Raw genomic sequence first — 13,721 nt, 5'->3', positions numbered from 1 at the left:
ATAATAGTACTTATTACTTACAAAGCCCACATGACAGAGACAAACTGCCCATCTTTCATATCCTGACTTATTTCTTCTTTCTTTACAATGGAATGGATATTTGTTTTTATTTTATACAAGACACTGAGGCTGATAAAAGATAACTTGCCCAAGGTCATAGAGCTTATAAGTGGCAAACTTGAGTTTGACCCCAAATATCACTCCTCTGTAGTCTTTCCACTATAATCTGCTGCTCCTCATCTGTTCTACTTTTCATTTTGATCAGCATTAACACAAACTTAACTCTCCCAGCTGACAAATGTTATATTAAAGGTTAGTGCTGGATGGTTTCCCAACGGCCTTGGACTGATGGATACAGTTTCTCCCTGCTCTTTTCTTCTTGCCTGTAGTTCTCAAAATAACTATAGAACATTCTGGGAATATAACATCCTGAGATAGGGAGCAACTGGCCAGCATAGCCTGGGGACTCTATTCCAGCTCTTAGAAACAGGATGTCCTTCAAACTTTGCCGAAAGAGTCAAGTGACCCCAGGGTACAAAAACCAGGGCAGGCTATTTTTTGAGATCCCTCAGCTGTGCTGCAAGTGAGGCATATGCAGTTAACACTCCATTTGCCCCTGGCAGCTTTCTTGAGCCTTGGGGGACTGGCTCACAATGGATCCTCGGCTTCTGTTGTCCCTTGCTGCCTATCTGTAAGCAATGAACCCGTTTCATGTAACGTGTTGCATGTGTGCTCTTCCTCACCAGATTCAGGCAACTGGCAAAATTGCAGCCCAGGATGCGGTGGGTGAAAGTATTCACACTTCTATTCCTGGTGCCTGGCATACGATGACCTTTACTATCCTCCAACCAGTGGGAACCCTCCCTTAGACTGGTTATTAGTGAAATTGCTTCACAGTTAACATAAAAACCTTTGTGATTAGACAGATATAGGTTTCAGCACCTTCACACAAAATATGCTGCCAATTTCTACATAACTCCTCCAGGTAAATTAATCTCAGTAAGTTATTCTTACCACCTCATTCCTCAGCATCTTTAAGTCCTATTATTTAATCTTTAAATAATGTACACAGTTCACTTATTAATACTCCACAATCTCTAATGTCTTTCTAAACTAAAAGCCCCAAACTAGGTAACTAGGTAGAGCACCTACCTTAAATATAAGGAGTATATAAAGGAGAGTGGGAAGAGTCAGGCACAGAGGCTCATACCTGTAGTCTCAACGCTTTGGGAGGCTGAAGCAGGAGGATCACTGGAGCCCAGGAGTTTGAGAACAGCCTGGGCAACATAGTAAGACCCCGTCTCTACTAAAAATAAAATTAGCTGGGCTTAATGACACATGACTATAGTCATAGCTACTTGGGAGGCTAAAGTAGAAGGATCACTTGAGCCCAGCAGTTTGAGGCTACAGTGAGCTACGATCACGCCACTGCACTCCAGCCAGGCCCACTCCTGCAGTGGGTCACTGCACTCGGCCCACAGTTGTTTTAATAAGGGGTTGTTTTTTACAACGCTTTATAATTATAATTTAGGTTTTTGTGTGAACAAGAGAGATCTTGTCTCTAAAAAATAAAAAGAAAGGAGGCCACACACGGTGGCTAACACCTGTAATCCTAGCACTTTGGGAGGCCGAGGTGGATCACTTGAGCTCAGGAGTTCAAGACCAGCCTGGCAACATGCTGAAACCCTGTCTCTACAAAAAAATATAGAAATGAGCTGGGCATGGTGGCACACTCCTGTAGTCTCAGCTACCTGAGAGGCTTACATGGGAGGACTGCTTGAGCCTGAGAGGTGGAGGTTGCTGTTAGCTGAGATTGTGCCACTGCACTCTACCCTGGGCAACACAGTGAGAGTCTGTCTCTTAAAAACAAAAAAACAAAACAAACAAACAAAAAAACTAGCCGGGCGCGGTGGCTCACACCTGTAATCCCAGCACTTTGGGAGGCCGCGGCGGGTGATCACCTGACGTCAGGAGTTCAAGACCAGCCTGATCAACATGGAGAAGCCCCATCTCTACTAAAACTACAAAATTAGCCAGGCGTGGTGGTGCATGCCTGTCATCCCAGCTACTCAGGAGGCTGAGGCAGGAGAATTGCTTGAACCCAGGAAGCAAAGGTTGTGATGAGCCGAGACTGCGCCACTGCACTCCAGTCTGGGCAACAAGAATGAAACTCCATCTCAAAAAAAAGAGGAAAAGAATTCTGGAATAGGGGATAGTCAATCTACTTTTATATAACCTTGCTACATTTAACTTCCTTAAATATTGCCTCATCTGTAATATTAAGGAGTTATAACTGGATCAGAAAGCAAACTTTTTCAGTAAAGAACCAGCAAGTAAATATTTCAGCCTTTAGAGACCACATACAGTTTCTGTTGTATATTTTTCTTTGCTGAGTAGTACTCTGTTGTATGAATAATCCCACGGTTTTGTTTTTTGTTTTTTTTTTTTTGAGACGGAGCTTCGCTCATCGCCCAGGCTAGAGTGCAATGCATGAGCTTGGCTCACTGCAACCTCCACCTCCCAGGTTCAAGCGATTCTCCTGCCTCAGCCTCCCGAGTAGCTGGGATTACAGGCGCGTGCCACCACACCTGGCTAGCTTTTCGCATTTTTAATAGAGACAGGGTTTCACCATGTTGGTCAGGCTGGTCTTATCTCCTGATTGCAGGTGATGTGCCCGCCTCAGCCTCCCAGAGTGCTGGGATTACAGGTGTGAGCCACTGCACTTGGCCCACAGTTGTTTTAATAAGGGGTTGTTTTTACACTTATAATTGTAAAAACCATCCTTAGCTCTCTGTAGCACAAAAATAGGTGACAGCCATACTGGCTGTTGGGCTGTAATTTGCCAACTCCTAGACCAAATGATCCCTGAGGTCTCTTTTAACATTTTCCTGAAAGAAGTAAAGGAACCTGATAGAGGAGTGGGAAACAGAACAATCTCTGATGTCATCTAAAACAAAATGAAAAGGTGACATAGAGGTAATCAGAAGGCTCTAGAATAGAAAATGACATGGTAAAAACAATAGGCAAGCTTATCATATGAATAAGCTATACCATTCCTAGGCATTTACCCAAGAGAAATGAAAACAGGTTCACACAAAAACCTAAATACAAATATTGATAGTTTTACTTATAACTGCCACACTGGAAACAATCAAATATCCTTCAGCTGGTGAATGATTAAACCAACTGTGGCATATCCATACCACAGAATACTACTCAGCATCGATACCTCCAACAACCTCAAAAAATGTTAAATGCTTTATGCTAAGTAAAAAGGGCCAGACACAAAAGACTATATACCCTATACTGTGTGACTGCACTTATATGACATTCTGGAAAAATTATAGAGACAGAGAACAGAGCAGTGGTTTTCAGAGGATAGAGGTGGGAGGAAAGTTGACAAGAAGGGGCAATATGAGTTTTCAGGGATGATGGACTGTTCTATATCTTGGTTGTGTAGCAGTTACATGATTCTATATATTCATCAAAACTAAATAGTTATACACCAAAAAGTGAATTTTCATTTACTAAAACTTTTCTTTCAAAGTAGAAAAGTCAACATTTGCATTGTCACTACAAACTAAGTGGAATAGTAGTACTGGAGGGAAAAAAGCAATTTTGAGAATTAAGGAGGAAAAGACTATTGTATGTCAATATATGAAGCAAATGATAGGTAAATGAACTGGCAGCATTGTTCACATTAACACATTTCAGGCAGTAGAAAGAAATGCAAAGAGAAGATACCTATTTTTGATATGTCTTATCTCTTTTTTCTATTATTTTGCTAAAATCCAAATTTTTATTTGCTTTTTTTCAGACAAGGCCTCACTCTGTCGCCCAAACTGGAGTGCAGTGGTGCAATCGTAATTCACAGCAGCCTTGACTTCCTGGGCTCAAGTGATCCTCCCACTTCAACCTCTCAAGTAGCTGGGATAGTTGCACACTACCATGCCTGGCTAATGTGTAAATTTTTAGAGATGGGGTCTTGCTATGTTGCCCAGGCTGGTCTCAAACTCCTAGGCTCAAGTGATCCTCCAGTGTTGGCTTCAAAGTACAGGTGTAAGCCACCATCTCGGGCCCCAAATTTTTCTATTATTTCTGACGCAGCAACATTTTCATTGTAATTGGCACTTCAAGGGTTTCTGGCATGACTTAAATTAATAATTTATGAATGTATAAATTAAAACCCTATAAAAAGCTAAATGATTTCTCAGGAAAAACCAGTGAAAGGAGGAAAAAAGCTAAATGATAAACTCAATATACTATTATTTCTCTCAAATAAAATGAACTATGGGAGCAAGCTTACGAAAGTATGCGCCTAGAAATAAATGGTATCAGCAAAGCAGACTGGGAGAAAATACTTAAATACATATATTCAGCAAAGAACTTAAATCCAGAATACATAAATAACTCTTACAAATCAGTAAGTAAAAAAAAAAAAAAAAAAATCAGTAAGTAAAATAGAGACAACACTCTTAAAAAATGGGCTATGAGGTGGCAGGACTGCTTGAGCCCAGGAGTTTGAGACAGCTCGGGCAACAAAGCAAGACACCATCTCTATAAAAAAATGAATAATAACAACTTAAAAATTAGCTAAAAATATGAACATTTCATAATTATCAAAGATCCAGGGCTTATTAAAAGTTAATCACGACTTTAATAAGTAACCATATCAAGTGCTGGTAAAGATGTGGAGTAACAGCCAGGCATGGTGGCTTATGCCCGTAATCACAGCACTTTGGAAGGCCGAGGTGGGAGGACTGCTTGAGGCCACGAGTTCAAGACCAGCCTGGGCAATATAGCAAGACCCCATCTCTTTAAAAAACAAAAAAATTAGCCAGGGCATGGTGGCATGCGCCTGTTGTTCCAGCTACTCAAGAGGCTGAGGTGTGAGGAATGTGTGAGCCCTGGAGATTGAGGCTGCAGCTGAGCCATGATTATGCCACTGCACCACTCCTCTCAAAAGGGGGGTAAAAAAAAGGTCCATCAAAAGAATAATAAATAGCCTGAGTATGTTGGCTCAAGTCTGTAATCCCACCACTTTGAGAGGCTTTGGGAGGCTGAGGCAAGCAGATCACTTGAACCCAGGAGTTCAAGACCAACCTGGGCAACACGACAAAACCCAGTATCTACAAAAAAAAAAAAAAAAAAAAAAAATTAGTTGGGTATGGTGGCATGCGCCTATAGTCCTAGCTACTCAGGAGGCTGGGGTGGGAGGATCACCTCAGTCTGGGGAGGTTAAGGCTGCAGTGAGCCATGATCAGGCCACTGTACTCCAGCCTGGGTGACAGAGTAAGACCTGTCTCAATAATGGATAAATTGTGGCATATTGATGCTGCAATGGAATGCTATATATTAATGAAAAGATCTATCTTACAGATATCATATGAAATTTTAAAAATAGGTAAAACTAATCTAAGATGGCATAAGTCAAAAGTGATTACCTTTAGGGAACTACTGGTTGAGAGGCAGGCTAGAGGCTGACATCTAGGGTACTGGTAAATCTCTACATTTTTATTTGGGTAGTAATTACTTGAGTATACATATTTATAAAAATTCATTGAGCAGGCCGGGTGCAGTGGCTCACACCTGTAATCCCAGTACTTTGGGAGGCCGAGGCGGGTGGATCACGAGGTCAGGAGATCGAGACCATCCTGGCTAACACGGTGAAACCCCATCTCTATGAAAAAAATACAAAAAATTAGCCGGGCATGGTGGCGGGGGCCTGTAGTCCCAGCTACTCAGGACGCTGAAGCAGGAGAATGGCGTGAACCCAGGGGGCGGAGCTTGCAGTGAGCCGAGATCATGCCACTGCACTCCAGCCTGGGAGACAGAGTGGGACTCCGTCACACACACACAAAAAATTTTTTTTTCATTGAGCAACATTTAAGCTGAATGCCAAACTTTAAAAAGAGAAAAAAATTGGCAGAGGATGGTGGCTGAAGCCTGTAATCCTAGAACTTTGGGAGGTGGAGGTGGGAGGATCACCTGAGGCCAGGAGTTTGAGGTTACAGTGAGCTATGATTGTGCCACTGCACTCCAGCCTGGGCAACAGAGCAAGACTTTGTCTCTTTAAAAAAAAAAAAAAAAAAAAAAAAAAGAAAGAAAAAAAGAGCTACCTTCTCAGTAAAACATTTTTATAACTCAGGAAATCTTTTCCTACTCAGATATGTTATTTAAAAGTTTGATCAGGGATATGCATGAATATAAACTCCCACTGGCACAATATCCAAATGGTAAGGCATTTCTAGCTTTATTTTTTATTTTATTTTTTGAGACAGGGTCTCGCTCTGTTGCTCAGGCTAGAGTCCAGTGGCACAATCTTGGCTCACTGCAACCTCTGCTTCCTGGGCTGGGCGTAGCTGGGACCACAGGTGCAAGCCACCACATCCAGCTAACTTTTAAAAAATTTTTTGTAGAGACAGGGTAACACCATGTTGCCTAGGCTGGTCTCAAACTCCTGAGCTCAAGCAATCTGCCCGCCTTGGCCTCCCAAAGTGCTGGGATTATAGGCGTGAGCCACCACAGTCAGCCTCCATTTCTAGCTTTAATTTAGCCTACCAGAGTAAAGAAGTTGAGTAAGTGCCAGATCTTTCCTCTTGCAATTCATCAGTCTATGTTTAAATGTATTAAGAAATTATAAATCATTACTTTCAGCTGGAACCAGTAAGCGCTAATATTACATTCTATTTGATAATTTATGATCCCATTTTATTCTTCATTTTCAACAATTTTTACAAGATATTTTATTGGTGACTATAAGAATTAATGTGTAAATGTGTGCTTTATTTACTGCACATTCATTATAGCTATTAGAAAATGAATGAAAAGTGTTTTTCTAAACCTGACTCAGTATCGCCCTTCACAAAAAGTATACAAATATAGGTCAGGTCACATTATAACAAATATCTTTGTAACAGGATAAATAATAATCTGCATGAAAAGTCAAACTCAAGGAAGCACAGAGTACAACAGTGGTTGCCGGGAGCTGGAGTGTGAGGAAATGGGGAAATGTTGGTCCAAGGGCACAAACTTTCAGTTATAAGATGAACAAGTTCTGGGGATCTAATGTACAGCATGGGTGGTGATGGATGTGCTAATTAATTTGATTGTGGTAATCATTGCACAATGTTTATGTATATCTAATCATGTAGTACACCTTGAATATATTCAATCTTTATCAATTAAGTACTTTTAAAAGTAAGAAAAAATCCGGATAAACTTTCAGAGTTTGACTTAATGGAATCTAACAGCTAAATGACAGAATCAAATCCCAAATTAAACTCTTGGTTTCTAGTGATTTAGAAGATATAACTAGGATCCCTTATAAAAATTACATACTCAGTGCATGGAACAGATAATATTATCCAACAACCAGGTAATTACATGCTTCACTTTAGTGTAAGTTTTAATAATGAAAAGGTCCAGAATGCAGCAGAGATCAAACATAATAACTAAATCACCAACCTAGCAACCATAAGCCTGGCTCAATGCCACTACATTCAAAGATACAAATAAATGTAACAACAATACTTTGCTTATAATAAAAATTTACAAGTCTACTGAAAAAAAGGATAATCATGGTTAAAGAAGCAAGGTAAGACAGAAGGAAACATAAACAAGAAAGACTGTATTAAATTACCATATATTTGTCAACACAGGCCTAAGGTAAGTACAGTCAGTTCTCACAAACACTGACCCTTGTTAGTCCCAACTGTTCTGTCTTCTGTTTCTTTCTTGGTCGATTTGTGGACTCCTCCATTTCATCTTCTTCATCTGTAGGGACTGTGTCATAGAGAATTAGATTTGACATTTTAAAAACAGTATTAATCGTGAACTGTCTGAAAGAATTCTTTAAATTTCCAGATACAGTTTTTCCATGTTATCACAACTAGTTAGGGAATGAATATTCCTCATCATTTTGGTTAACAGAAAGTTATATATAAAATATTACCTAGATTATCAATCTTCAAAAATAAAAAATAAAACATAAACTACATTAGAAAACTAAAATCTAGGCCGGGCGCGGTGGCTCACGCTTATAATCCCAGCACTTTGGAAGGCTGAGGCAGGCGGATCACGAGGTCAGGAGATTGAGACCACAGTGAAACCTTGTCTCTAATAAAAATACAAAAAATTAGCTGGGCGTGGTGGCGCGCGCCTGTAGTCGCAGCTACTCGGAGAGGCTGAGGCAGGAGAATGGCGTGAACCTGGGAGGCGGAGCTTGCAGTGAGCCGAGACTGCGCCACTGCACTCCAGCCCGGGCGACAGAGCAGACTCCATCTCAAAAAAAAAAAAGAAAACTAAAATCTAAGTAGTTTAAAATCTTGCTATCTTTAAGGTCATCGTTATAAATATTTATCATTTTATCATAGCTATGAAAAATTGCTTACTGTTAGTTGTAGGAGAGTTATGACATTACATTTACATTATGAAGGAGGGAAGGATAAAGTAAACACATGATAAACGCACATACATTTCAGCCATGTTTATTCTCTTAATTTCATTTTTCTACCAAAAGTGTTTCTGGTTTTTTTGAGTTTTTAAAATCTTTGTTATACATCACTTGGTTAGGCAGCAAACCCAGATTGAAAACTACATAAAATATGCAACATTAAATATGTAATATATGTTACATTATATGTTACAGTAACATGCATATTATGTTACATTAAATAGGTAACATAAAATACGTAAAACATTAAAATGTTTTGTGGCTTTTATGGATATTAATATTTCTCAAACTAGATTATAAACCCCTTAAAGTTAATAGCTAATCATATACAATCTCATTTACTCAGCCCTATCAAAAAATAAAAAATTCTACTAAAGAATTTTCTAAACCAAACCACTTTTTGCCACCAAATTATTTGCTTTCATCATTTTTGTAAAATCTAAAATGGATTATATATTTCCCACCATCTTACACATAATTATTCAAAACTGGTTAAGCTTTTCTTGATCCCCCTCAAGTCTTTGTGAAATGCATTTGGGGTATTATACTGTGTATGTAACACAGCAATTACCTAAAAAGTAACAGAGGTATTCTGATCTGTTTACCTATGCAATAAATAGTTGTAGCTACTAGGTCTTAAAATGTAAGTATCTATGGGTGTGTGTTTTTTCCTCTTTTCTTCTCATCAGTGTCTTCTTACTACTATGAAAGCACCTTCCTCTACAAGTCCTTCCTCCTCCTTCCTCAATTTGTTCCTTTTAATCTATGCTTTCAGAGTAAAAATATTAATATTGGTAAAACTGCATTGAAAAATTTTTTTAAGTAAACCAGCTTAGCTAAGAAATTAACAGTAAAATGACTCAAAAGTCATTCTTACATTACTTAAGTCAAAATGGCTCGGAAAGTATTTTTATTTACTTCCAAGTTTCCTGAATAAGAGAACTTTGAGAATCAAGGTATTTATGTCCTATTGCACCAAACATGTTTTTGACACTTGCAATTCAGTGACACTATCCAGTAAGTAAGGGGGCGGTGGGGTAGGAAAAAAAATCTTGAAACACAAAGAAATATATGAATTTGTTGCCATACTGGTCTCTTTTTATGGCAAAATATGGGTTAAAAAGTCCCCTTTCACTAAACTGATTTTTTTTTTCTTTTTTTTTTGAGACAGGTTCTCACTCCATCACCCTGGCTGAAGTGCAGTGGCATGACTGAAACCTCAAACTCCTAGGCTCAAACAATCCCCTTACCTCAGCCTCCCAAGGAGCTAGGACTACAGGTGCATACCACCACACCTGGCTAATTTTAATTTTCTACTTTTAGTAGAGACAGGGTCTCACTATGTGGCCTAGCCTGCTCTTGAACTCGTGGCCTCAAGTGATCTTTCTACCCTGGCTTCCCAAAGTGCTGAGATTATAGGCGTGAGCCACCATACGGCCTCCGAATTTAAATTTTTGAAACAACATTATTAAGTCAAGGTAAAATAAATATTTAATTTACCTGTAGACCAGATCTTTAGCATCTTATCCCAGGAGCCACTGCAAAACTAAACAGATGTATATGAAGGGAAAAGACATATGTAATATGATTCATATTATTTGCCTACACCAGTAGGTCTCTTCCTCATTCAGGACCTTTTCAAAGAACTTGTGTTCCAGAGGGCTGAAATTAGCTTTTTTCCAGGGGCAGATAGGACAGAACATAAAATCTGGGAAATCTTGAAGGCCAGGCTTATTGCCATATCTTTTGAAGAAAGCCAATCTGAAGTGAGAGAGAATAAAGTCAACTTGAGAGACAAGACAGCGAGAGGGTGTGTGGACCACACTCAAGCCTCTATTCCACTGGTTCTTGAGGCCCAAATGCACCATTCCCCTTCTTGTGATGTGGTTGTTCAATCTTTCCTTGATCTCACAATCCATTTACTTTTAAGGCTAAATAAGTTCAAGTTGAGTTTCTATCTCTCCTTAACCAAAAAGAAGGGGTACAGTTAATCCACTAAAGTTTGGACTAAACAACATATAAAACTTTTCGGCTCAATATGAAAAATCATAAATCTTCACCTTTGAATACAAACATCCTGTTACCCTAACTGTCAAAGAAACACTCTTAAGTCCAGAATACTTCAGTGTGGCTTAGGAAACTTTCAAATTGTAAGTGGATTTATAACCCTCCATATTAATAAATCAATATGGTATTGCCCTCAGGTTTGTTACCTTTTCACTAACTTTTAACATTTTGTCATGATAAAGAGTAGATTGGTACTACAGTAAAACTCTATTAGCACTAACTTTAGTGTATGCTAACGCTCAGACGATCAACTAGGCATTTTCAGTTGATGACAGCATTTAAGAGTAGCTGATATAGCCGGGAGCGGTGGCTCAAGCCTGTAATCCCAGCACTCTGGGAGGCCGAGGCGGGCGGATCACGAGGTCAGGAGATCGAGACCATCCTGGCTAACACAGTGAAACCCCGTCTCTACTAAAAATACAAAAAATTAGCCGGGCGTGTTGGCGGGCACCTGTAGTCCCAGCTACTCGGGAGGCTGAGGCAGGAGAATGGCGTGAACCCGGGAAGCGGAGCTTGCAGTGAGCTGAGATCGTGCCACTGCACTCCACCCTGGGGGACAGAGCAAGACTCCGTCTCAAAAAAAAAAAAAAAATAGTAGCTGATATAGATTGGAAATATGTCAATTACTATGAGGTAAGAAGGTTATATAAATGAATGGCTTGTTTACTTCATTTCTTTTTTTTTTTTTTTTTTTTTTGAGACTGAGTTTCACTCTTGTTGGGCCCAGGCTGGAGTGCAATGGCGCAATCTCAGTCACTGCAACCTCTGCCTCCCGGGTTCAAGTGATTCTCCGACCTCAGCCTCCCGAGTAGCTGGGATTACAGGCATGTGCCACCACGCCCGGCTTATTTTTTATTTTTATTTTTAGTAGAGACAGGGTTTCTCCATGTTGGCCAGGCTGGTCTCGAACTCCTGACCTCAGGTGATCCGCCCGCCTTGGCCTCCCAAAGTGCTGGGATTACAGGCGTGAGCCACTGCGCCTGGCCCATACCTCATTTCTTAAAATTTCTGGAGTTTATATAAGGTTCTAAACCAGGGATACTTAAATTGAGCAAGTGACTATCTCCTATTGCATGAGTATTTACTCTTGCTTTGAAATCCTATCTTTTGTCACCGATTGTTAGGAAACTAGGCCAACACAATGAATATATGCAGAAAAAAATGTTTAGCAACAAGTTCAAATTCTAATTTAACACAGTACTCATTACATTCTAGCTACTTACTTTAGTTCCTGAGCCATCAACAGCTATAGAATCTACACTTCCAGCATGACCTCTACAGCAATGTAGGGCTTTCACTTTGTTTCTCTCTACATTCCACTCCCATAAGAGAATAGTCTGATCCATAGAGGCACTCAATAATAAGCAGGACAAACTATCTGGAGAAAGGAGAACACAGGAATAAGAAACAAATTAGTATACCATTTAGAATACATCATGTTCTGAAACCGAAGAACTAAATTTTTTTGTTGTTATTGAAAAAGATGTCAAAACGATAACTCATATGGCCAGGTTTAAAAGGTTGATGTGGTATAAAGAAAAGATTCTTCAAAAATAGATGATGATGGCTGGGTGTGGTGGCTCACGCCTGTAATACTGACACTTTGGGAGGCCAAGACAGGCGGATCACTTGAGGTAGGAGTTTGAGACCAGCCTGGCCAACAAGGCAAAACCCTGTCTCTACTAAAAATATAAAAATTAGCCGAGTGTGGTGGCAGGCGCCTGTAATTGCAGCCACTCGGGAGGCTGAGGCAGGAGAATCACTTGAACTCAGGAGGCGGAAGTTGCAGTGAGTTGAGATGGAGCCACTGCAGTCTAGCCTGGGCAACAGAGTAAGACTGCCTCAAAAAACAAACAAACAGGCCAGGTGCGGTGGCTCACGCATGTAATCACAGCACTTTGGGAGGCCAAGGCGGGTGGATCACCACCTCAGGTGGTTCGAGACCAGCCTGGCCAACATGGTGAAACCCAGTCTCTACTACAAATACAAAAATTAGCCAGGCGCGGTGGTAGGTGCCTGTAGTCCCAGCTATTTGAGAGGCTGAGGCAGGAGAATCGCTTGAACCTGGGAAGTGGAGGTTGCAGTGAGCCGAGATTGTGCCACTGCACGCTAGCCTGGGTGACACAGCGAGACTCCATCTCAAAAACAAAACAAAACAAAACAAACAAACAAAAACAAACAGAAAAAACTAGAAGATGAATGTAATACATTTAATATTAAGTTCAAAATGTATATTATCTGATGTAATTTTAATAAAGATTCACTTCTAACAATTTATGAATTTTTTATGTAATCTTCTTGAACACTATATTTTTTGAAAGACCTCATAATAACGGAGGTATGAGATACTTCCCACCCACTCCCCATTCTTCCCCAGCACCAAAAATGGCTTATCTCCAAATCCCTATCTAGGATTCCTCTAAGTGTAGGCAAAATGTCCTAACCTTTTTTCACCCAGGCCACATCTTTTACAACATCCGTATGTCCCACAATTGTCATTATTGACTTTCCTTCCAAGGACCAGATCCGAGAAGTCTTATCATAAGAACCAGTCAAGATCCTATGAGAAAAAAAAAATCTTATGAAACACAAAAAGCAGTTTTTCCAAACCCTGAAAACGATTTTGTTTCTTTGGCAATGACAAAGTAACTTTGAGGATTATACTTTTAAACTCTTCTTTGATATGAAGATTGAGATTTCAAAATATACTAGATCAGATCACTTGAAGTTTCTCAACCTCCTAAAAATAATACCTGGCATGGCTGGGCGCGGTGGCTCACGCCTGTAATCCCAGCACTTTGGGAGGCTGAGGCAGGCAGATCATGAGGTCAGGAGATTGAGACCATCCTGGCTAACACGGTGAAACCCCGTCTCTACTAAAAATGCAAAAAATTAGCCAGGCGTGGTGGCGGGTGCCTGTAGTCTCAACTACTCGGGAGGCTGGGGCAGGAGAATGGCGTGAACCTGGGAGGTGGAGCTTGCAGTGAGCCGAGATTGCACCACTGCACTCCAGCCTGGGCAACAGAGCAAGACTCTGTCTCAGCCTCCTGAGTAGCTGGGATTACAGGCACCCACCACCATGCCCGGCTAATTTTTTTTTGTATTTTTAGTAGAGATAGGGTTTCACTGTGTTGGCCAGGCTGGTCTCGAACTCCTGACTTCGTGATCCATCCACCTCGGCCTCCAAAAGTGCTGGGAT

General features: G+C 40.4%; 1 protein-coding gene across 2 annotated transcripts in view; it reads right to left on the bottom strand.

Annotated features, from left to right (window-relative positions):
- WDR12 (WD repeat domain 12) overlaps positions 1-13,721 on the bottom strand; it is a 32,702-nt gene that overhangs the window by 3,987 nt on the left and 14,994 nt on the right. For both annotated transcript variants that reach the window (XM_032754904.2, XM_032754903.2), the window contains exons 5-8: positions 12,967-13,082; positions 11,746-11,900; positions 9,956-10,001; positions 7,700-7,785 (exon numbers count right to left, since the gene is read on the bottom strand). In XM_032754904.2, the coding sequence (XP_032610795.1) occupies positions 7,700-7,785; positions 9,956-10,001; positions 11,746-11,900; positions 12,967-13,082 (403 nt within the window). The remainder of the gene's footprint in view (positions 1-7,699; positions 7,786-9,955; positions 10,002-11,745; positions 11,901-12,966; positions 13,083-13,721) is intronic.

Source organism: Hylobates moloch, unplaced genomic scaffold (genome assembly GCF_009828535.3).
Source record: "Hylobates moloch isolate HMO894 unplaced genomic scaffold, HMol_V3 SCAFFOLD_1, whole genome shotgun sequence".
NCBI classification, from domain to species: domain Eukaryota; kingdom Metazoa; phylum Chordata; class Mammalia; order Primates; family Hylobatidae; genus Hylobates; species Hylobates moloch.
This window is presented reverse-complemented; position numbering and strand designations above follow the sequence as displayed.